This window comes from Crinia signifera, chromosome 5 (assembly GCF_055691185.1).
Source record: "Crinia signifera chromosome 5, ASM5569118v1, whole genome shotgun sequence".
Taxonomy (NCBI): Eukaryota; Metazoa; Chordata; class Amphibia; order Anura; family Myobatrachidae; genus Crinia; species Crinia signifera.
In genome coordinates, this window is record NC_139221.1 from 161,881,587 (window position 1) to 161,906,355 (window position 24,769).

Consider the following 24,769-nt stretch of genomic DNA (forward strand, 5'->3'; position numbering starts at 1 on the left):
AAGGCATAGGTTGTCAGGGGGTGATGGAGTGGCAGTGGGTAACATGGGATGGCAGAGAGAGTGTTGGGTGGGACAGGAGAGGCAGAGCACTGGGGTGAAGTCTGAAGTTAGAGACAATTCAAATGATTTTTCAGACTCCTTGGATCACTGACTGAGAGATCAGAGAAGACATCAGCCTGACAGTCAGCAACATTTAAGTTGAGACCTCATACCGAGCTGGTTGCAAATGTGGGTCCTGAGCTTTGAGTTGTCTTTGGGACCTGCAGTGAATCTTTGAAATAAACATATTAAAAAGGCACAAGACACGCAGACTGAAGTAAAAACCCTCTTTTTCATTACTCAGATTGAATTGGGGGTCTCTTTTTCAACCTAATAAGTTTGCTGCCATATAGAAAATGAACCTAATGCTTTGTAAGCTGCCATACTTTACAGTCAAAGAGGCTTCACTAATTGTTGATAAAAGGAATAAAGCATTTTTGATTGGTTAGGACTTCATATGGGTGTAGCAAGCCTTAACCAATCAGAGACAATATTTGATATAAGTCCTGTTGTTTGCCTCTGGTGCTAGGTGGTCGCTTTTTTTGTTTACAGCATTAGTTGTAGGCTTAAATAAAATAAACAATGTGAAAACAGACCTTTATCTGTTTACCAGCTGATCTAGGAGAATGAATCTGATTGAAAAACATGCTCATTATAATTACACACTGTTAGCGATTCTCCTTTTAAGCCTGCAGATGATGGAGGAGCGGCAAAAGAATGTTGTTCCCCTCTTCCCTGCAGAAATATACACTTCTCTTTTACAGTTCTTGCTCAGACAGCACTGTTTTGAAAATAGGAATATCTTAGGACAGCGTGAGGAAGTGGAAACTTTACAAGCAAGGAGACTGCTGGATTTTGCAAGACTTGAGTAACTGCATTCATCATGCAAGCATATTTAATTGCTGAGTACATTGTCTGGATGTACATTTCACAGCTTACCAATAATAATTAACATTTATTTGAAGATTACAGCACATAATGAAAGGACAAAGAGGCCTTGTTACCTTAATATATGCAATTTTGGAAGGGATGTTGAAGTAAATTTGTGTTTGTTTTTTTTAAATAGAAAATATTGGAGAAATAAGTATTTCAAGATTCCCATAGCCATAGTATCTGCTATTGTGTGACTCTGCCACTTACACCCAAATACACGTCTTGAGAGGCCAGATAGGAGGCAAGAGTTTTTAAGGCACACAGCTATTTACATGCTATAAAAGCATTCAACTAAAGGGAAAATTGTGATTTGCAAATGTTTGCATCCTAATTCAATTTGAATGAATATAATTTCTGTGGCTGCGTACATCTCTACGGGAAAGAATGATGTTGAGTTACACAAGCATCATGTTTTTCAAGGAAATCTTAGTTCATCGTCTGCCTGGGTGCGGTCATGCTGACTGTTTGTCCCATGGGAGATAACTTATCAGAGCCCCTACTGAGGTTCCCTGCCCAACTAGGATCTTGCAGGATAAAAGCCTGGAAGAATCATCAGTTTTCTCTATCAGTGAATACAGAGCAGTGAACAAAAGTGAAAGTACATTTTTCAGGGCTGTAAAGCTTTAAAGAACATTGCTATTCATTTTAAAGCAATTTGTCCATGGGGAAAATCCACGGTGCCAATTTGGGAAATCTCGCATAAATGCACTCATTTTCAGCGTTGTTGTGCAGTGCTATTTAATTAGTTTGAGTTTGCATGTTGTGGAGCTGTTGTTACACATTTGTTATCTAGGGTATACACCAGAATGATTAGGGCTCAATCCCATCAATATGGATCCAATTCCAACCAATTGTATGTAGATTGTATGTAGATTGGGCATGTTTTTGCATGTTTAGATCCAATTCCGATCCGATTCCAATCCGATGTGCGGGACGCTGTCGTTTGGTCATTTTACAGCTACTACCTGCTGCAGATAGGATCTGTAAAAGATCCATTCAACTGGATACAGACTCAGATCGGATTGGGATTGGATGCAGATCGTTAGCAGATTGTGTGCTCCAACAGATCTTGTGACCATCGCACAATCTGCTAACGATCTACTAACAATCAGGATCATTCTGGTGTGTACCAGGCATTAGACCAGGGGTCCTCAAACTATTTTGTTCTGGGACCCCATCAGACAATAAAAATAATTATAGGACCCCAGCAAGTTACTGCAGAAGGTCATAATATCACATGGGTAGTCATTAGACAGCATTGTGGAGGCACTCAATTATGGGAGGAGTCTGAAATAACAGACAATTCAACAGATTTTTCAGACTCCTTGAATCACTGACAGAGAATATAAAGGTTGTCAGCCTTAAGGTCAGCAACATGGAGTCGTGACCCCATGCTGAGAAGGTCGGGACCCACAGTTTGAGAACCGCTGTGTTAGGCTATTCTGTTTCCATATACTGTATGTACATTTATATTCCAGTTAGAGTTAGGTGTGTTTTAGCCCAGTATAGGAACCAAGAATTAGCAACTTCAGGTGCTGAAAACAGTGATGCATGCCATTAAGTACAGTATGTTCCATTTTTAGCTACAGAGGAACATATCATTTGTGCCGTGATATATTTTTGGGTAAAAAGAAAATGGCCTTAACCAATGCATTTATTGGGCTATTCAATTACACCCCTTTTTTTGCCCTAAAAATTCCTGTTGTCTGATGAAAACATCCAGGATCTGGGATAAATTCCCAGATCCATGTGTCTTTGCGAATGTAAAAAAAATGGCACTTATCAGGAATTTTTTATCATATGCTTCCAGGCAAGTGAGAAAAAAAAAGTTCCAGATAGTGCAAGCTTTTGCGGATAATGGAATAATCCTTGATGATCAATTATCTACAGTAATTGAATTTCTCCCAATATGTGTGTCAGATTACTGTAAAGCAATATTCTATATTTATGTGAAGAATAGAAGCAACAATTGTGTGCTGATTGGACAGCTCTTAAGGTGCGTACACACGGTGCAATATGGTCGCTGAACGATTTTGGATAATTATCACTCGGTGATATATTGCTCAGCAACCATATCGCACAGTTTACCATTTTTTTCCGTTTTTAACTGACAAGTCAGCCCTCAAAAGTCTCAATCACAGGAGCATGCTCATGCAACAAGCGACCAGTACAGGGCTGGCTGCGGGAGCATTCTCCTAGCGATATTGCCCTGAAAGAACATTGGATATAGTCACTCAGCAACCATTTAGCCATCGATATTGGCTAATATCGCCCCTGTGTATACAGTGCTTTAGTAGATGGCTGGCTGGCAACTGGTGTAGGATACAATAGATGTAGCATGTAAAAGTGAGGCCCATATGTGTTTCCCTGGTTACCTAGCTTTACACTGTACCAATGGAGAAGCATTGTAATAACACTACAGTAATTCCTGCCATCAGCTAAATATATCAGGATATATTAGCTATAGAAGCCTATTGTCTTATATACCTCAATGTGAGGGCATAACTGTAACAAACAGTATCACCACTTCAATGAAATATTTACATCGGTGTGTTCAACCCAGCATCCTGTTTGCCTTCTTTATTGCAGCTGTACGTGAGGCTGAGCGCTTTAGGGATTTGCAGGCTATTTTTTTCAAAACTTTTTCTTCCCGTAAGTATGATCTTGTACGCAGCATTTTCTAAGCATGCTGTATCTCCTATTTGGTGCTTGTAGCATTTTGTGGGGTGTGGTTATGTTATGCATGCTCTGACAAAATGATCATTTTTGTTTGTATTTTTTGTTTTATTTTTATATTGCTACTTTGCGTGTGTGTTTATTATTCTTTTTGTAGCTCTTGCATTATCCCCACAATTAAACATTGATGCACATAAGTTATAATTTTCCACTTTAAAATGTAGGAGCATATAAACCTTCCTGCAACTTTTACTAAACACATTGCTTTCTTTTGGCTTCCTCTTGTGCCTATTGCATCAGGCAGAGTTGTATATTTTCATTTCCCTTGGATACACTTGTGTATATGTAGGACACTGACTGTATCCAATGACTCGGCCTGGATAAATGCAAACATAGCTTAAAAGCACAGAAGAAACAAACAGAATAAAACTAATTGCATTTAGTCAAATGTGCAAAAGGGTATGGACAAATCAGTCATTTTACGGTGTCTCCTGTCTAATGTATGCTCCTCATATAACGGTTGCAGTAGCTAACGAGCTCAAATGTCAAGTTATTCCAATGTGCATTTCATTCCACATTATGGAGTTTATATTCATTTTTTTTTTTTTTTGTAGCTTCATGGTATATTCAATGCCGGGGGCTCGCTGGGACTGCCTGCTCGCTGTCACAGCTCGCCATGTCAGTATTCAACTGACCCCCCCACATATGCCGGTTCCCCCTCGCTCCATTTTTGGAGACTCACAGCTAAATGCAGCAGAATCCCTACATTAGCCGCGAGCAACGCTGTTTGAGTGAATCCGATTTCCCCGGAACGTAGAATAGGGTGAGCGGCCGGCAAGGGGGTTAAACATCGAGGATCACTGCTTTTCTGCGATCCCCGCCGTTTAACCCCCTCGCCGGCCACTCGCCCCCGCATTGAATACTGCCCACTGTCTCCATAAGCATGTAATGCATGTTAGGCGTTTGATAGATTCATTAATCCATATTTGTTCACTGTATAAGCACTGAGTTGTTTCTTCTTGTACTGTAAACTGATGTACACCCTATGTTATCTGTTGTAGCCGGTAACATAAAAGTAGAGACTCACAGCGATGAGGAGAATGGACGTGCCTGTGAAATGAATGGAGAAGAATGTGCAGAAGATCTACGAATGCTTGATACTGGGGGGGAGAAAATGAACGGCTCACTGAACGGACAAGGCACCAAAGCCTTAACAGGAGTTGGAGGTATTCGACTTCCTAACGGAAAACTAAAATGTGATATCTGTGGGATAATATGCATCGGCCCAAATGTGCTCATGGTACACAAAAGAAGCCACACTGGTAAGGCCTGGCATAGTTCTTTCTTTAAAGGCCGAAAGTGTTGCGTCATGGCATGCTACAAGTGCAGTGATCATGTGGCTTTATATGACCACTTACACAATGTAAGTTATACTCTCCTGAAACAGCTGTGACATAGGCGATGACAAGACTTTTATTTCGCTAAGGAATAGGATATTTCTCTATAGCAAGTGTGACATATTGCAAGACTATAAGGAGAATAACATGTTACTGCCTTTATAATAAAGTACATTCCTAAAAAGGAGAAGGACCTAACCATTAACAATATATGATATTTTATTAGTATGCATTGTACCATTGGTGGATTGTTTGACAATAGTACTTTGACATTACATTGTGATTGAAATGGGTCAAGGTTTGTGCACATAACACATCATTTGCAGTTTGTCACCCACAAATATCTGGGCAAGGTGCAGCGCTGGTAGCCATGTTTAAAATGTGCTGCACACTACAGCGCATTGTAACTGCCATGTTTATAGCGCAGTTGTGAAAAGGAAATTAATTCAATGGGTAAATTGATGGGAGTTCTACTGAAGATGGGAAGTTTACCACAGCAACCAATCAGATTCTATTTATTAAGTTCTAGAAGGTATTTATTTTATTTATTTATTTATTAACAGTTTCTTATATAGCGCAGCATATTCTGTTGCGCTTTACAAAGGGGACAGTGATACAAAAAAACAGGGTATTTACAGACAGTCAAAACAGGGTATTTACAGACAGTCAAAATGTAGGAAATAAGAAGTATAATGTTATTGGTTGCTATGGGCAACATCCCCTCTTCAGTAGAACTCCTATCTTAGAATCTGTAGAACCACGTCCATGCAGTTTATCTGGGCTCCATGTTTTATATACCTACCGTAGTGGCCAGTTTCCATTAAACTGTTCTCAAATGTACAGTATTCTGTCTTCAGACTAGGAGCTGCTTCAGAAGGTACTGTAGGTGAATAGGTCGCTGATGATGTTGTACAGGGATATTTCCTACTACTGTATTCACATCCTAGCTTTGTCCTGTAGTGGACGGTTTTCTACCTGCCCATGCTTGTAGATGACATCTTTGTAGAGTGCTGGAAAGTCGTCTTTTAACTGGAACTGGGTCGAATGACCCAAGTAACCCATTTACACTGTACCCTTACCCAGGTCCTTCCCCTGGGGTATGGGTCTAGGGTCGACAGTCAATAGGTCAACCACTATTGGTCGGCAGGCCATAGGTCGATATATGTAAAAAGGCAACATGAGTTTTTCACCTATTTGGTATCTATGTCAACATCAGTTGACATGGACACGTATAAGTGTACCGTGTCCCCTTGCATGGCTCACTTCACTTGCCATTCTTCGGGCTCACTATTATAATCTAACTCTGTGTCCACTTGGATAGTAAAGTATGAAAAACCACCTTTTTCTGAAAGAACGTGAAAAACTTATGTCGACCCTTTTCATATTGACCTTTCCCATGTCAACATATTGCTTGTCGACCTTTTGACTAGGTCAACCTGTTTCATGTATCGACCTATGACCTATCAACCAATGGTGGCCATCTATTGACTGTCGACTTTATTACTGCCGACCGCATCCCCTTCCCTGGTAGTTGCCTGTTTCGCATTTCTGTGTCGCTGGACCCAGGTTATTTTTTATGGGGCCCTTTTCAACTGAGCCAAGGCCTGGGTATACCCAGCAATAACTCAGGTTACGGTAGCACTGTTTGATTTTTATTTACTAGACAGACTGAAACGGAACACTCATAAAGTGATTCACAGCATATTGGCATTGGAATAGTGGCAAGCAATAGCAGACATTTTGTTACTACAGATTAAGAACAGTTATAAACTTTTATGTTAGTATTATATGCATTTATAAAATATTTAATTTCAAGCAACATAAAAAATTCATATATTATAAATCTGATGTTATCTGATTCAATATAACACAACTAAAATGGAGAACAAACCATGTGACTTACCACCGATTATATAATCAGTATATTCTGACCAAACTCCCAAATACAGTACATGCCTTTATTAAGTTCAGTAATACATTTTGATCCCTGACATACGTCATATTGTCCATGTCACTGCTGTTTCGGTGCTGAGTATATTACGTACATTGTGTATGTGTTGTGGGGCCTTGCACAGAATCTAGCACATTAAATAAATAATATATTTATTAAATATAGCATTATAGAATGTCTGACCTTTTAGCAATATCAATATATACTTTTTTGTCTGCAAATACAATATAAATACAATACAAAAACATAATTTTCTGTCTGCAAATACAAAAGGATTGCTCAGGGGTGTGCCTGTTACATTCCGAACCGAGGCAATTTTGGGACGATACAATGCGTAAAAATCATTGGAATGTATTATACAGCTATGAACCATAGAAGTAAAATGTATTACTCTGTGAGAACATTAACCCTTTTATATCTCAGCTCAGTAATACATTGTTTTCTTTCTATATAATAATGTCAAATAAGGGCTTTACTGGCGTTAAATGGGCAGATAATTGACACATCAGGCAGTAGAATTACCAGGCACCCCCTAGGTAGCAACAATTGTATGGCATAACCACACTTTTTAAGAAATTTTTATAAAACTTGCCATCTTATCTGTGTAATATTTTGGTCCTATTATAACCTTCAACTTGCTACACCTTAATTATCTAGAGAATATCTCCAACAGCCCAACCTCTTGTTGTTCTCTCCAACAACACCAAGAGCTGGTATACCATAGCATTATACAGGCACCTCAACCCACAGCTTCATTATTCCATCAGGTTATGGGATTCAAACTGCCATCAGGGGATCCCATTTATACTGGTCTGGATTCCTAGATGTAAAAGTAGTACATATGGTCTGATTCATAGTTGTACGTCTCAGCTGCAATTCCATTGGCAGTTATGTGCCAAAGTGTGCTAAGGTCTCAACCTACATGATTTGTTTTGAGTCGCCCAGCAGCAGCTTTGCTAATCTCAGCAACTGCATACAAAGATGGGGTGTAATCAAAGATCCTTTAATTTTTCGGCCTTCTAAGTAGCCCTAGAGGTTTTCTTTAATGCGTACAGGATCGCTGGTGCAGTCAACAGTATGTCCCGAAAACAACTGCAAGACTTCTGAGTCCCCACTTACTGTTACTGCCTCCAAACAGCCCTTTCATGTCCATCACTTTGCCAAGGAATCCTAATTACAAGCAGCTGCGGTAATGGACTCTGTTCATAGGTAATGCGACGCATGAGCAGTTGGACAACAGTCACTCATCTGCAACAACATCAGCATGGTGTACATCTATGAATCAGGCCCATAATTGTCCTGGGCCACTTGCATTATGGGGAGTTCTCCTGGACTCCTAGAAGAGGAAGCATTTCTCCCAGATCCTTGCCCATTACTCTAATAAGGAATAAGGCTGCAAATTCACAGCCTTGCGAGTCCACCAAACCCCGCCCGGCAAACGAGCTGGTGTGGTGGGAGAATATAATAGTTTGCCGAGCGTGCCCAAAGCATGACGCGGTGTACTTTTTTAGTGTCGATGTCGACTGTCGACATTCGGGTCAAATAAAAGTGAATAACCACATGTCGACCTTCTGACTGTCGACATTCCCCATGTCGACATAATGCTTGTGTCGACCTAATGTCCCTGTAGACTTAACCCATTCAGTCATGTCGACCTTCATGCATGTCAATTTTAAGTCATGTTGATCTTCAGTGGTCTACCTAATGCTTGTAGACCTAATGTCTGTCTATCCTATGATCCATACCCCTCTAATAATCTGCTTGATGCTGTGAATTGTGCCACTTGCATAAGGTACCAAATGTGTGTATTCTGGCAGTTTAAGGGTGGGATGTATTAAAATACATCACTGCCCCTCGTCGCTCTGCCACGGCGATGCTAGTGCATATGTATTAACATATATAGCATTAACATATACACAAATGCGGCTAGCATTGCAGTGCGGTGACGGAGGCGCCCGCAATGCCTGTGATGTTGTGTGCGGGGGTTCTCCGTCACATCCCGGCTCAGCGCAGTTGCCCTGGCGCGTCCTCCTCCCCCCCTGCAGCCGGAAGGACATCAGGATGTGACATATGCAGGGGGGGGGGGGGGTTCACGGAGGATGGGGAGGGGTGTATGAGTCTGCAGCGGCCGGAAATAGAAGGCCAAAGGTGGCAATACCCTGCCCTGCGATGACGCAGTGGGCGGGTATTAGTACATTTGAAAATGCGGTAAAACAGGAGTTTTACCGCATTTTCCTCTTAGTACAACCTAAGTCTCCTAATATGATGGAATAATGTGCCACAAGGGAGAATACTGTCATATGTATTGGTAGCTGCAGCTGCAAAAGTATAGCAGTTTGTTAGGGGAGCCGTGTGGCCATTACAGTGTTACTATATGGATAATGGAGCTTGTTACATTAATATTTTTTGAAAATGTGGTGTTAACCTTTATCTATATTGCAAAATGTATTATTTATTGCATGTGAGCTGCTACATTGGATTCTGTTTAAATAACATTTGTGAGATGCCCCACACTGAGAGATGCAGATGCCTGACTCCATAATATCTTGACCACTTCCACCATGAGCATTAGGCAAGATTGAGGCACATAGATTATAACCCAGCATCATTGGGTCACGATGCATAACCAAATACAATATTGCTGCAATGTTTATGTATTTATATCAAAATTATAATTTTGTAAAATGAAAACAATGGAATTTATTTAATAACATGCTACAAAGAGCAATGTTCTATAACTCATAGCAACCAAGCAAATATCAGCTGTTAGCAGACTAGTATCATGAAATGAATAAATGCTTATATTTAGTTGGATGGAAGTTCTCAAATAAGCCCCTTTGGGTGGAATTTACAAATGTGTCACCCTATAAAATTGTCGTGTTCTTTCCTGTTGTCTTAGATACACTCATATGTAAATGACTTTATTTACATTGATAAGATAAAGTGTTGTTGTCAGCATTATTTATAAAGAGTCATTAGCTTTGTGAATGTCATTAAGACGTTCTTACATTAGGTCATCTGCAACCCTCTTGCATGTTCCACCTTGAAAATTGTAAAGTGGTTTATTGTTTGATTGCAATAATTTGTTGATTGTTTAAAACAAATTCTGCTGGTATATGGTATATTTAAATTGTTTACCTTTTTTAAGCATGACAAGTTTTGGATATACTTGTTGCATTTGGCTCCCTGCGTGGTACAGACACGTTAATCTGGAGATACTGTATCACCATAGCTGGGAGAATGTGTAAGTGAATGTCACTGGCCAAATGGGAGCAGGTCTTGTAACATTTCCCAAAGATACAACAATATTTGCTGTAAACTGTGGTTGGTAACATTCCTATTCAAATGGCTGTATTTACCGCTGCAATCTATATATCCAGAAGCTCACATATATATTTACATCAGTCACAGATGCAGCACATTGCTTCCAATTAGAGCAATTTACCGGAATAATAGAGTGAGATAAACACTTTGGTTGCTGGGAAAAAAGCCCCTTAGGCATAACAGTAATGGCCACTCCCTCTTTCAAATTTTATTATATTCATTGGTTGGTTATAAGCCCTCATTATGTATTATGATAATAAAAACATTATGAACTAGCATTTCATTGTATTATAATTCCGTATATGGACATATTTATTTTTATATTTAAGTCTGGGAATTCTATGCATTACTTACCTATTTATACTCCACTCAAGCTGGCATTTGGTACAGTAAAGTGAAATATTTTGTAGTTAGTTGCAAATTTTGGATTAACAATACTGAAACAAGCAGCCAGGTGCCACCCTCCCATAACACGGGCATGTACCTCACTTGCATAATGGGAAATTCACCACGGCCCAGCATCACACACCAGGGATTGTGTGGGAGAGGGTGTGCGGGACAGGGTGTTCTCCAGCAATGCACCCAACCCCCGGGCAATGCAACCTGTGGAAGACAGCTAAACGCTTGTGTATTCCTCCACTAGTGTCTCCTCTATTGCTGTAGTGCACCACAGTGCCTCTCATATAGTGGCTACACCAGGAGGAATACTTTTTGCATAATTTTTGCATAATTACTGTCCCTTGAAATATCTCTAGCAAGGATTCTACTATCAAAAATGGATTTTCCATTAATACTATACATTCAATCCAATGTCAGTCATTGTTTTATGAAATACATAGGTACATAGGGATGCTTTATGGTCTGGATTTTCTGAGAACGCAAACATTTTTTGGTGGCGCATCACTGCGTCCACAGGTGTAAGTTGTGTGGAGGGGGCACAGGGGTAAGGTGTGTGGGTGGGGGACACAGGAGAAAAGGAGGCATAGGAAAACGATGTGGAAGGACACTAGGGTAATGTATGTGGAGGAGGGTACAGGAGACAGACTATTGGAGGGGGACAAAGGAGACTGGAAAATGATGTGTGGAAGTCCGAAGGAGGCACAGGGAAAATATGTCATTGGGGTAAACAATGTGGCGGGGGCACAGGGAAAAGATGTGGGGGCATAAGTGATGTGGAAGGATCGCAGGGGAAATATGTGCAGAGGGGGTACAGAGGTAAGGTTTGTGAAGGCAGCATAGGGGAAAGATGTGTCTGGAGGCACAGGGAAAAGGTGTGGAGGGCACAGGGGTAATGTTTATTGAAGAAGGCACAGGGAAAAGATGTGTGTAGGGGGCTCAGGAAAAATATACCTTAAGAGATAAGTTGTGTAGAGGTGCAGCTGTAATTATACCACTGCCTGTAATGATGTCAAGTTCACTTTAGGGGGCTGATTTTGAGTGAAATTGATCTCTGCACAGATGTAAGTGGTGAGTTTATGTATGCAGTTCATGCAGATATATACGTTTAGGCATTGTTACCTACTGTATCTTCATCATTCACGAGTGGGTGTGGTATATGGTCCCGACAGTCGTCAATGACGGCTGTGTCCGAGTCCCCTGGCAGCATCGACGGCGGCTGGGTCCGGGCCCCCTCGCGGCGGCAGCTGGGTTCCCTATCGGAGGCGGCGGCAGAGACCGGCAATTTTTTTTACATTTCAAAATGGCCGCGGCTAGCCAATAGCGGCTCGCCAGGTCATCTCCCCGCCGGGTCATCGCCCTGCCCCCTTGAGCTGGCTATATTAGCCAGAGTGTGATAGGTGGCAGGCAGTCCGGCGGCAGAGGTGGAGCAGAGAAGAGCTCCAGAAGTCACCTGGAAGCCCTGGGGGCGGTGGCCATGCAAAAGATCTTAAGGGGCCGCCGCCCCAAGGTGAAGACACCACAGAAGCCCTGGGGGCGGTGGCCATGCAAAAGAGCTTAGGGGGCTACCGCCCCCAGGTGAAGACGCCGCAGCCCGGGGGGGGGGACTGGGTGAACAAAAGCAGATGCAGCTTAATAAAATTTTATAAAAACCAGTGTGTTGTGTTTTTGTTTTAATATTTTCTTTACAGGGGGGCTATGGGTACCAGTGGGCCTTTAATGCCCCACATGCTGGTACCTGTGGTTCTCCCAAGTACCAGCATGTGGGGCAGGCTTTCTGGGACCTGCAGTCCCACTGTAAAGGACAATATTTTTTAAAACAGCTATCAACCCCGCACCCACCGCCCAGGGGTGCGGGGGAGCCCAGGTTTGGGGTACCCTGGAGAGGGGGGACCCCTTTATTTGGGGAGCCCCTCCTGCCCAAAAACTCCCGGCCTGGGCTGACTAGTTGGGGGGTAATGCTTTGGCCACGGGATCCTGTCAAGCGTGTCCCCTGGCTATGGCATTACATCCCCTGCTAGTGGAGCCTGGTACTGGTCCCTAAAATATGGGGGACCCCCGCTCATTTTGTCCCCCGTATTTTGGGAACCAGTGCCAGCTCAAGAGCCCAGTGCTGGTCCCTAAAATACAGGGGACCCCCACTCACCCAACCCCCCAGTAGGCCAGCCCCCTATTTAAATGAATCTCCAATCTATACAATCATGCAGCAGATGGATTGTATGACTGATTGTATGATCGATTGTGAGTAGATTGTGTGTCCAAAAAACAACAAAGAATTCCGGGGGGGGGGGGGGTTAAGGGAAATTGTACACAATCCTGATTGGGACCGGTCTTAAGACCGATCTTTCTTTAGTGTAGAATTTCCTTTTTACTTCAGTAGCTCTTGTTAGTGGTAGTTCAGGTGCAGGGCCACCACTAGAAATGTTGGGGCCCGGGACTGATGGCGCAGCATCTCCCTCTTTAAGAACAGTTGGGAGCGCATCTGTATCTTGGGTTCGGTGCTCTGCAGGCTGCACTGTGTATTGTGCATGCCTGGCTGGCTGGTGGGAGAGGCGTTGTGCGGGTGTGGGGGGGGGGTGGCGCCGTGCACCTTCTGAACTGACAGCTACTACACATTATGTCACACCCCGTTATGCCTACTACACATTATACCACACATCACAATGCCCATTAGACATTATACCACACTCAGAAATGCCCATTACACATTATACCAAACACCGTGATGTCCATTATATATTATGCCACACATCATAATGCCCATTAAACATTAGGCCACAAGCCAAAATGCTCATTACATATTATACCACACATCATAATGCCCTTTACATATTATGCCACACACCGTAATGCCCATTACAAATTAGGCCACAGGCCATAATGCACATTACATATTATGCCACACACCCAATGCCCATTACACATTAGGTCACATGCCATTATGCCCATTAAGTATTATACCACATATTATAATGCCCATTACATATTATGCCACATAAGTTCTGCTTACCTACATGCTCTTTGTTAGGGGTTGCATGGTCATTGTAAGGGATTACACAGTTTCCAATGCACTGCATACCCTCGCTTCGGACACGGTGCCTCGCTGCGCTCAGCACACTATTTTATTCTCCCACCACACCCTAGTCGATGGTAGGGCATGAAATACTGCCTGTCGGCACAAGTCAGCTTAAAAAACAGTGGAAACCCCATGTCGACCTTCAGACTGTCGACCTACACACTGTCAACCTAATGCTTGTGCCAACCTAATGACATGTCAACCTAAACCCATGTCAACCTAACGGTGTCGACCAAATGCTTGTCAACCAACGTGCTGTAGACCTAATGACCGTATCCCCAATGCTTGTTTCCAGGGGAAAACATGCTAGTTACCATGCGGTTGTAAACGCTCATTGTCTTGACCCCCAGCGCCCACTCTTGCACAGCGCCTCCCCGCCACCACGGGGTCTGCAGGGCTATGGTTACGCCACTGGTAAGTTCCTACAATGTGAGCTCTGCACTTACTGTTACAGTGCAACACCCAGCTCCTGTCACTGAGAAGCCACATTTTTGGTGTCACGCCTCAAGGGGTGACTCCTGGGTGTGGCTCGCACCCCCCTAGTGATGCCATTGCACACTTTTTCAAATTAGTTATTATAAATGCAGGTATTATAATAATAATAATAATGATAATAATAATGTTTTCCCTTTAAGGGCATTACTAGTGTTATTTTCCTTCTTCAGTACTATATAATCAGTGACTTCTCACCTTCTAATTGACCACATAAATGTGGTGGTTTTGCTGCAAGCTTTTTCACCCCCAATCTGCCCTAATTGTGTTCTGTTTCTTTAATAAATCTGATCATAGTTTCATTTTAATATTTAATTTTACTGCAGCTTAGGTAATGAAAGAAAACATAAGGTAATGAAAGAAAACATACGTTGGGACAACATAGCACAATCTTTTCTTATGATGTATTAGGCGATTATTAATCAAAATTTTTAAAAGTTGTGTTTTATAGGAAGATTAGGTTTTTCCTGGTGTAGGTCAGTGTTAACATATGGGTAATATCCAAAATATTGGTTACAAGACCATAAGGGATACCATAAGGGATAATCCTCCTATGCATACCTGTATTGTATAATAACGAATACGAACTGACTTACTATTGAGTATATTAATATACTACTATAATCAACAATACTAATCATATTCTAAATAACCTTGTTAATTATATGATAATTAACAATGTACAATTGTATTATTTAGTAGTATTCTTTTATTTTACATTTTGTTACACCTTAAATACAATAATTTGGGCTAAAAATAACAGCTTCTAAATTTCTGGAGGTTCAGGATTTTGTGCGAATCTGCCCTGTTATTTTAAAGCCGCGATCATATACGAGGCGAAACAGGTTAGTTTTGCCTTGGAAATGATTGCTGACTCAGAGGCTGACTCAGAGGCTGTTACATTTAGCCCTTTATATGCATTTTTTTTTTAAAAGCGTGGAACTGGGCGGTAGAGTGGGTTCCCACATGGGCAAAGTGCATAATTGGACATAACAGAACATACGCCCATTTTGAGGTGTATCTCTTGCACCTAGTATAGAGTAGATTACACACTAATGAAGATGATTGACATTAGCAAAATAAAGGTGGACGCAGTAACATAAACCCAATTTATTTCCAATTCTGGAACCCCATTGTGTTGGTCATTGATGAACTAGATTAAGAACCTCTGCAGTAGTAGCTGTAGCTTGGATGTTGTTGCCTTGAGTTGCTCTATACTAATCTGGCTCTGCTCTGTAGACCCCTTATACAACAGAGACAAATGTTGATGGAGATTGCAGAGTAGGTCGGACTGACGGTTTACATATAAACTGATGTGCGGTGACATTACTTTATTAGGAATAGAAGTTTCAGCTTGTGAAGGACTGGTAGCAGGAGTGCTGTAGTGATGCCAGTTCACAGCTGATACTCCCTGGGACTTCTTTTCACTTTTTCTAAACATACAGTCACGGGCTTATGAGTTTTCTGAGCTCTAGAGACTATTAATTCAAAACCCCATGATAATATCCTGCAAGGATAATGGATAATGTCCCTCAGTGCACTGTTGCCTGCTCAATTTTATTTCACCCTCTCATTCTCCTCCCTGATTTTGCCGCTTAGGGACAGACAGGTAATGGAGAAGAGATTGAAAGGGAAAATACATGGGAAAATGTAAATGAAAAGAAGTTATTATAACTGCTATAATGAAGTGCCTTTCATTTAAATATAAGAATGTAACGCTGAAATGAACTTGTGATCCTGAAATGCATTTTTAATGAGTTCCCTTTTTATTTTTGCTGCTTCAGTAGCATATTTTAAAGACCCTTTGAAAAAAAGCTACATTAAAAAAAAAAAAAAAACACCAAATGCCACAACATACAAAATTGGATATTGGTTTATTCCAAAACTGCTGATCAGGAAGAGTGGCTCTTCAACACAAAAATGTTGCAGTCACTTTATTTAAATGAGGCTGAATTTGCATTGTGATGTGCCATTCTGATTTAGAAAAAAAAATTAGATTTTCAGATCAAATTGACCCAGCCAGTGAAGCGTTAAGGAACTGGCAGGTCTAGTCTAAAAGCCTCATGTTCTATGAAACCTGCAGACGACGGAAGTCATACAGTTCTAGTGAGAAAACAACTTTCTTGTTGAAATCTTTGCCTTGTTACTGTGTTACATTTTTGTTCTCACATTAGATAGATAGATAGATAGATAGATAGATAGATAGATAGATAGATAGATAGATAGAATTACAGTATATTTCTATTCATTTCCTTAGAAATATATGTATATAATTTTATTTTATTGTTTTGCTTTTCCAGGAGAGCGGCCTTTCCAGTGCAACCAGTGTGGTGCTTCCTTTACCCAGAAAGGCAATCTTCTTCGCCACATCAAATTACACTCTGGGGAAAAGCCCTTTAAGTGTCACATGTGTAACTATGCTTGCAGGCGCAGGGATGCACTCACTGGTCATCTCAGGACGCATTCTGGTAAGACTGTTATTCCGGAAAAGTTCTCATACAGATTTACAAGTACTGAGTGGGCATGTGCACCTACAGCTTAAATTAGATCAATGGTACATAGAGTTTTTTTTATCTTCTATAGAACATATTTCATTTAATTTAATTTAAATACTTCAGTCAAATATTTATAGCATTAGGTAGAATTGTTTATTTCATTCACCTCTTTTATTTCTTGTGCTCTGTAAATATAAAGATGCATTTCCACCTACCTTCTTACTCTAGTCACTTTAAAAACTCAATAACAGGTAAATTAATTATGTTTGTAACCTTATAATTGTGACAAAGGGGAGAGGTGGGAGCAAATGTTTGATTTTAGTTTGTGATTGGTCCTGCCCAACAGACACACCCCTGGTGGAGAGGGCCAATCAGGAATCAGAAGATAAGGTGAATGCATCCACTAGAAGGTATTGCCACAATATATTATAGTAGTATCCCAGTTAACACAGAAAATAAACAAGACTGCCTGATTATATATGCAAGGAACAATAACAATTAACATAATGGAAAGTATGAAAAAGCCTTTAAACATATCTAGATAACTTGTCACAGGCAGCTGTTTATTGCTCCGACACCAGAATATTGCTCCGCAAAATGTATGGTCATTCAGGGCTGGTGAAAGCTGAATAGGGCCCGCATACTAGGGCGTGGCAATGATACATCTGGGAGGTGTGGCCATGCCCCCTCCAATAAAAATAGTAAAAATGTATTGTGTTGCAGTTTGTGTTTTATAGTGTAAATATGACTCCAACAATTTGTTATGCCTTTAGTTTCTTTATAGATTAGATGGAAACCAATTTGGAACCCTATCAGCTAAAGGGGATGGCTATATTGTGTTGTGCAATAAAATCAGTCATTGTATATGATACTTACTGCAGGATATATGTTTTGGTGATGATCAATATGTTGACAGTGATTATGTGGACAGCAGAATGCCATTGCCTAATGCTGACATGGCTTAACTTTGATTTGATTTGCAGTATTTTATCAGTGTGGGCATTAAAGCTGTAAACATAATCATTAAGCATCATGTTGCCACTATGTAAGTACAGTAACCTCTCAATTGTTTGTCAACAAAGTGACCATATCGCTGCTGGAGTACATGAAGCAATTAGAAACCTTTGGGGACCCATTATAGAGGACAAACACCTATGGATGTTGCCATTTGGAAAGTAAAGTAGTAATGAACAGATTTGAAAAAGGATTTCTTCCACCAGAAATATGGAAGATTATAATTCTAGACTGAAATCCGGTGCTTCAAATATAATCGTTTTTTTACATAGTATAAATTATATTACAGGTTTGTGTGTAAAAAATTGGCAAAATACATTTACTCCAGATAAATTATCAGACTCAATTTTTGAACTTTTTTGTTCATAGGTCATTAAAATCCACAAAATAGCATGGGTATATCTCTAATGGGTGCACTCGACCTCAGGGTCCAGTGGGACTCATACCCCCACCAAGAGACTATGATTAATACTTTCCACCAACAGTACAGAAATCACATGTGCAGCAGAAAAAAATCACCAGGAAAATGCTACTGGCACCACGTTCTAAAGGGGATTGGTATCATTTGTCGACGGCCGGGATCCCGATGGGAAGTATACCAACATTGCAATCCCGGCCATCGGTATGCCGACAGGGAGGAGCATAAACAAAAGCCCCTTGCGGGCACACTGCACTCATCACTCTGCAGGTTAGGTGACTCGCTTCACTTGTCGCAGGTTGTGAACCCCCCCACAAGGAAGAATATCCCCTGTTGGTCTGGATAGCAGCTATCAGGCAGTTAAACAGTTGGGATTTCAGCGTTGGCAATGTGACTGTTGGGAAATCAACTGCAACCCTTTTCAAAGATCTGTTCAGTCCCAGAGTCTATTAGGCATGTGAGCCAGGAGAGAGTTGGATCAGCATGGGGGCTGCACACGGGTCCCTCATGTATTTTATGAAGTGGGGTCAGAATAAATAATGATATATTGGAACATGGATAATATTGGGCAAGTTTTAAGTTATCTGCAAATTATATAATAAAAGAATGAGAGTGGAGTTGTGTGTTGGGCAGTGTAGTAGTGTGGAGCAGTGGGGCAATTTAGTAGTGTGGAGCAGTGGGGCAGTATATTAGTGTGGAGCAGTTGGGCAGTATATTAGTGTGGAGCAGTGGGGCAGTATATTAGTGTGGAGCAGTGGGGCAGTATATTAGTGTGGAGCAGTGGGGCAGTATAGCAGTGTGGAGCAGTGGGGCAATATATAAGTGTGGAGCAGTATAGTAGTGTGGAGCAGTGGGGCAGTATATTAGTGTGGAGCAGTGGGGCAGTATAGTAGTGTGGAGCAGTGGGGCAGTATAGTAGTGTGGAGCAGTGGGGCAGTATAGTAGTGTGAAGCAGTGGGGCAGTATATAAGTGTGGAGCAGTATAGTAGTGTGGAGCAGTGGGGCAGTATATTAGTGTGGAGCAGTGGGGCAGTATAGTAGTGTGGAGCAGTGGGGCAGTATAGCAGTGTGGAGCAGTGGGGCAGTATAGTAGTGTGGAGCAGTGGGGCAGTATAGTAGTGTGGAGCAGTGGGGCAGTATAGCAGTGTGGAGCAGTGGGGCGGTATAGTAGTGTGGAGCAGTGGGGCGGTATAGTAGTGTGGAGCAGTGTAGTTTCTAATTTTATGATGTAACAAATATATTTATTATTTCAGCTATTAGTACATGATTTGTGTAATGTTTGGCTTTTACAATAACAACATTACTTTACCCTCTGTTTTGCAGTAGGTAAACCACATAAGTGTGGGTACTGTGGCCGAAGTTACAAACAGCGTAGTTCTTTGGAAGAACATAAGGAAAGATGTCACAACTACTTACAAAGTATGGGCCTGCAGAATAACCTTTACTCTGGTAATTTATCTTAAACATTTCATTTACTGCAATAATAACAATCAACAAGTGTTCATAATTATGTGATATTGAAACTTTAAGTAAGTGCCAAGAGAATTATCACAGTGTCTATATTATATGGGCCTCAAACCACAATGCATGTGGTGCTATCATCATATTGCACAAATATAACCATAGAAGAGTAGCAGTTGTCTAACAGGCAATAACTTGAAGAACATGTAAAAATGTATCCATTAACCTAATATACAGTACATTTTGCTATCTATATTTTTCAAATATTCATTCAATTAGTGGCTTGGCCACAATGTGCTGTTGCAGAATGGTACATCCCTGCCAGCAGTATAACTAGTTTTTTTCTCACACGCCATAGAGGTGCACATTAAAACTAGCGATGTTGAGCCTACAAAAACATGTGCATCCAAACATTTCAGAATATTCGGCAACATATCATCCCTAATTGAATCTGCCTGTTTTATATAGAGGACATCTCGTGTAAACTGGCCGCCATCTATGAAAACATGACACTTTTCTGACTGGTTTCACTTCATTAATCATTATATGACAATTGGGATCTTTAAAAATCAGCTGTTCATGGATTAGATGACATATTGGGGGAAATTTACTAAAGGAAATTTGTAAAAAATAGGTGTATTTGTATCCAGAAATACACTTATTTTTTACATTTACTATCCCGAAAATACGGCAATTCGTATTCGTATTGACAGCACATCAATACGAATAAGAATTGCCGTATTTTCGAGATAGTAAATGTCAAAAATAAGTGTATTTCTGGATACAAATACACCTATTTTTTTTTTACAAATTTCCTTTAGTAAATTTCCCCCATTGTCTGGATTGGATGCCTACATTTGACTTCTCACGGTTATAGTTTAGACCAGTGGTAGCCAACTCAAGTCCTCGAGATCTACGAACAGTTCACATTTTCCAGACAACCCAGCTGCTCACTGACACATTTTCAAAGATCCACAAGTGGAGCTAATTACTTCACTTGTGATTCTGGGCCTTATTCTGATTCACTCCTTCTGGCAAATTCCTTCTTAGATGGAAAAAACCATGTGCAATGCAGGGGGGTAGATGTAAAATGTACAGAGAGAATAAGATTTGGGTGAGTTATTTTGTTTCTGTGCTGGGTAAATACTGGCTGCTTTATTTTTACACTGCAATATAGATCTCACTTTGAAGTAAAACTCCACCCAAATCTAACTCTCTCTGTACAAGTAGCATCTGCCCCACCTGCAGTGCACATGGTTTTGTCCATCTAAAAGGAGTTTGTTAGAAGGAGTGAACCAAAGTAAGGCCCTCTGTGAGGAGTCCTGCAAAACATGCACTGTTGGTAGCTCTCGAGGACTAGGGTTGGCTACCCCAGGTTTAGACCCTCCTGAACTGCCACACCCCCAATAAGGACACCCTTTATCTCTAATGATGACCTACTCTCAGTCTACCACACTTTCATATAATGGTAAACAAAATTAGTGGAGTTCTATTTGCAAGAAGATACAAGTTGTTAATGTTTGTTAAAACTGTCCATTTATGTACTAGAATTTGCACTGTTTTGGCTGTTTGTCTTGCATAATTAAGAAGAGTGGTGTTTGGAGGGATTCTCTGTGTATTTCCTCAGCCCAGATGAAAGCAGATGCCACCCACACAGACTGCACCACTGAAACTTGGCAGCATAGTCCATATAACTATGTTTACATCTTTACCTGTAAATGTTAATCATGTTCTGCCTGCACACATAGTAACAGCTGTATGTTCTACTATCAATTCCAGAAAAAAATTGTAATAAAAGTATTTTAAATTACTTCAATCAAAATAGTAAAGAATTGGACCGATTGTTTTCAAGTTAATTATATAACCTATTTTAATTTAAAACAGGTTTTACACTTTATTTAAGAATCTTCCAACATTCCTCCAGAGTTTCAGCAGTCATATATTGCCAAGTCCTCTGCTAGTCATCGCTGGTACTGCCTGGGTCTCAGGAGAGTAACATGAGAAATCCCATGTTGCAGGCCTAATGCAGAGAACTATTGTCGGCTGTTTGTAAAATGTTAACTCTACCAGCTGTGTTGTGATTGACTGTATTTATTTTGGTTATAGTAGTAAAAGAAGAAACAAATCATTCGGAAATGGCAGAAGACCTATCGAAACTTGGGTCTGAAAGATCTCTTGTGCTGGACAGACTTGCAAGTAACGTCACCAAACGTAAGAGCTGTATGCCTCAGAAATTTGTTGGTAAGAGTTTGCAGAATTATAACTCTAGCAGAGTTAGTCTTACCTTAGGGACAAAAGCAACCCATACTTATCATCATTTAGACATCCAGATTAGTTGAAATGACCAAACTGTTGCAAAACGTCCATTTAACCATACTGACCACCTACCATGATTCATAAAAATATAATACGATCATCCTATAACCTCATCAGCATGTGTGGGTGGTCTCTGTTATAACCCTGAATGACTGTGTCCATTGTAGCTCCCCATAGTCTTTCTAAATTGGCAAAAAGAAAAACCTCATAGAACAATCTGATTTACCTATTTCTTAGAATTAAGGAATATGGGAATCTAAAAAATCAATTTACATTTCATTACATTCATAATGGCATAAATCAGGAATAAACAAAACCTTTCCCAATTCCCAAACTGCCATTTATTGCAGTGGGCAGATGTTCATTGTGCAGCAATTTGCCAGTCTATAGCAAAAGCCCTGATTCTGCTTTGCAAGGGTTTTCTCTCCTTCCCTACCGGCTGCTAGCTAAGGGCTTCAATAGAACATGTATGTACAGCCAGCGCCCATGTATACAGACAGTAGTAGCTTTTCCTGTTGGGGATCATGTAGAGCCTTTCTGCCATTATTGGGTAAAGGGTGACATCATCCAAAATGGCATTACCCATTGATGAAAAGTGAATTACCTTAAGCCCCAGGTATCCATCGAGATAAGTAACTCTAAACAAGTGAGTACCAGAGATCTCAGATTTCTCCAGTCTTAGCATCTTGATTGAGAATAACCCTTTTTCCAGTGAACGTAATTACACAGAGGAAATAGAACACATTTATCAGTATGGTGACAATGAGCAAAAGAGAATAAAAGAAATTCATCATCATCATCATTTCTGCATTCGTTCATTTTATCCACAACCGGAGAGGAAGTCATCTTGTTTTCACTATATGGTTCAATTGGCAGGATAAACAATTTGTAGGAATAATATCTACATCTGTGTAATAATCAAAATGTGCTTCAATTTGTAGATCACATCAAGTAAATACAGTACAATACATCAGCTTAGATCCCCCTATAATCTAGGTATCTTTAGATACCTAGATTATAGGGGGTGGGGGGTATGTAACAAGTCTTCGAGGGTGATAAACTGGAGGTGTTGCCAAAAGCAACCAATAAGCTTCTAGTTAATGTTTATCTAGCACTGTGAAAAACATGAACGTTGCAACCATTGACCACAATGTTAATCTGCAACTGCAAGCCTGAGTAAGGCTGCCCAGACTTGCAGTTGTGTGGGGCATTGTGAAGCCAAAGAAAAGGTCTATGAATTGTAAAACAACCACAGGTGGAGCTAATTATTTCACTTTCTGTGATATTATTCTATGAGGAGACTCACAAAACATGTGCTGTGTGGGGTCCTGAGGACTAAGTTTAAGAGCCTGTGTTCTAGAGGTTCTGCTCTTACAGTGACTGTAATCAAATGGCTACAGTACCTACTGTTTCTGAAACACGGTATGTGTGGGAGTGCAGACTTTAACTATATAACTTGAACCATATCACTATATCAGCTTGACAATTTAAAATGTCCTCATGGAAAAGAGGGCATAGGGCTCCTGCACAACCCCCATCTCCCGACTATAGCTGTCTGTAGTAGTGAAGCATATGCAGCAACTAAGATGTGTATGACTTAGGGCCTGATTCAGACCTATTCGCTAAGCTGCATATACTCGCAGCCTAGTGAACAGGTACATAACCTGCCACCGATTCCCCTCACTAGCATGCAAGGGGATATGTACTGCAACACATCCCCTTGCATGCAACCGAAGGAGAGAGGGTCACTGTGAGGATAGCCGCCCACCCCAAGCAGACAACGCCATGCCTGCGTTCCCAGGAGAACGCCCAGCATTTTTATGGGGACACCCATAAAACTGGATGTTACCCTGCTCCAGCCCTCTGCCTGCTCCCACCCGCCCCCTCTGGAGCAAACATATTGGAAACTCGTTAAAGCCATTCGCTCCCGGGAAACATTGGGGAAGGGTCCAAATTCAGCACGCTACAAGTCGGTATGAATTGGCCTTAGTTTCATCAGAACAAAGTATCTGCTAAAAATGCCAGCGTCACTCACGTTTGTTATATAAATTCAAATAAAACTTGTTGTGTAAAAAAAGATTACATTTCCTATATAAGTTAAACATTACAGGTTATTATGTTTATTTGGTCAGTTTCACGCCTATTTTGAAAAATTCACTAGGCACTCAAAGGGTTAAATACAGTTATTAATCCATAAACATAAAAACAGGAAATATGATGTATGAAGCAAATATAGTTTTGAGTATTTTTTAACAACTATAAGGCACAACGATGACAAACACAAGTGTTAAAAACAATCCTACAAAGCCTTTACGTAGACACACACAAAGAAACTTCCAGTCTTCACATCTCTGCTCAGTGTTAGCAGTTCACATAGAACTTTGGTAACCACAGAAGCAGCCCATTATTTTCCAGCACATATGAACCTAAGTGTTTCCTGTCTTGTCTTACTCTACAAGTCTGGTTATATGTAGTTCACACTGTTCATCTATAGAGTCAGAACAGGAGTTAGGAAGCCACAAGAGAACTGACAAGCAACGTATTTTTAACACTAACGTGTCATGAGTTCACTTGTTTTCAATAGTAGGTTTATTAAATTTAGTTGTAGCTTGCAAACTAAAAGCAAGCAATTAGCTTCACCTTTATATAAATACCAGGTAAATAATTAGTGGCTGATAGAGATTACCAACAACTGAGGGAAATGTACAGGACCTTGAGGCTGGTATTGGTCCCTGCTATGTGACTGAACTTCGCAGTTTATAGGTACAAGCCTTTCACCAT

At 40.7% G+C, this 24,769-nt stretch overlaps 1 protein-coding gene across 10 annotated transcripts in view; it reads left to right on the forward strand.

The window, feature by feature from the left end:
- The window catches only part of IKZF1 (IKAROS family zinc finger 1), a 104,834-nt gene that overhangs the window by 75,149 nt on the left and 4,916 nt on the right, over window positions 1-24,769 (forward strand). For 2 of the 10 annotated variants that reach the window (XM_083188191.1, XM_083188193.1), the window contains 5 exons: window positions 3,562-3,624; window positions 4,710-4,970; window positions 16,585-16,752; window positions 19,535-19,660; window positions 21,779-21,913. In XM_083188191.1, coding sequence (XP_083044317.1) covers window positions 3,562-3,624; window positions 4,710-4,970; window positions 16,585-16,752; window positions 19,535-19,660; window positions 21,779-21,913 — 753 coding nt within the window. The remainder of the gene's footprint in view (window positions 1-3,561; window positions 3,625-4,709; window positions 4,971-16,584; window positions 16,753-19,534; window positions 19,661-21,778; window positions 21,914-24,769) is intronic. The other 8 variants (XM_083188194.1, XM_083188197.1, XM_083188192.1 and 5 more) reach the window with 7 other exon arrangements.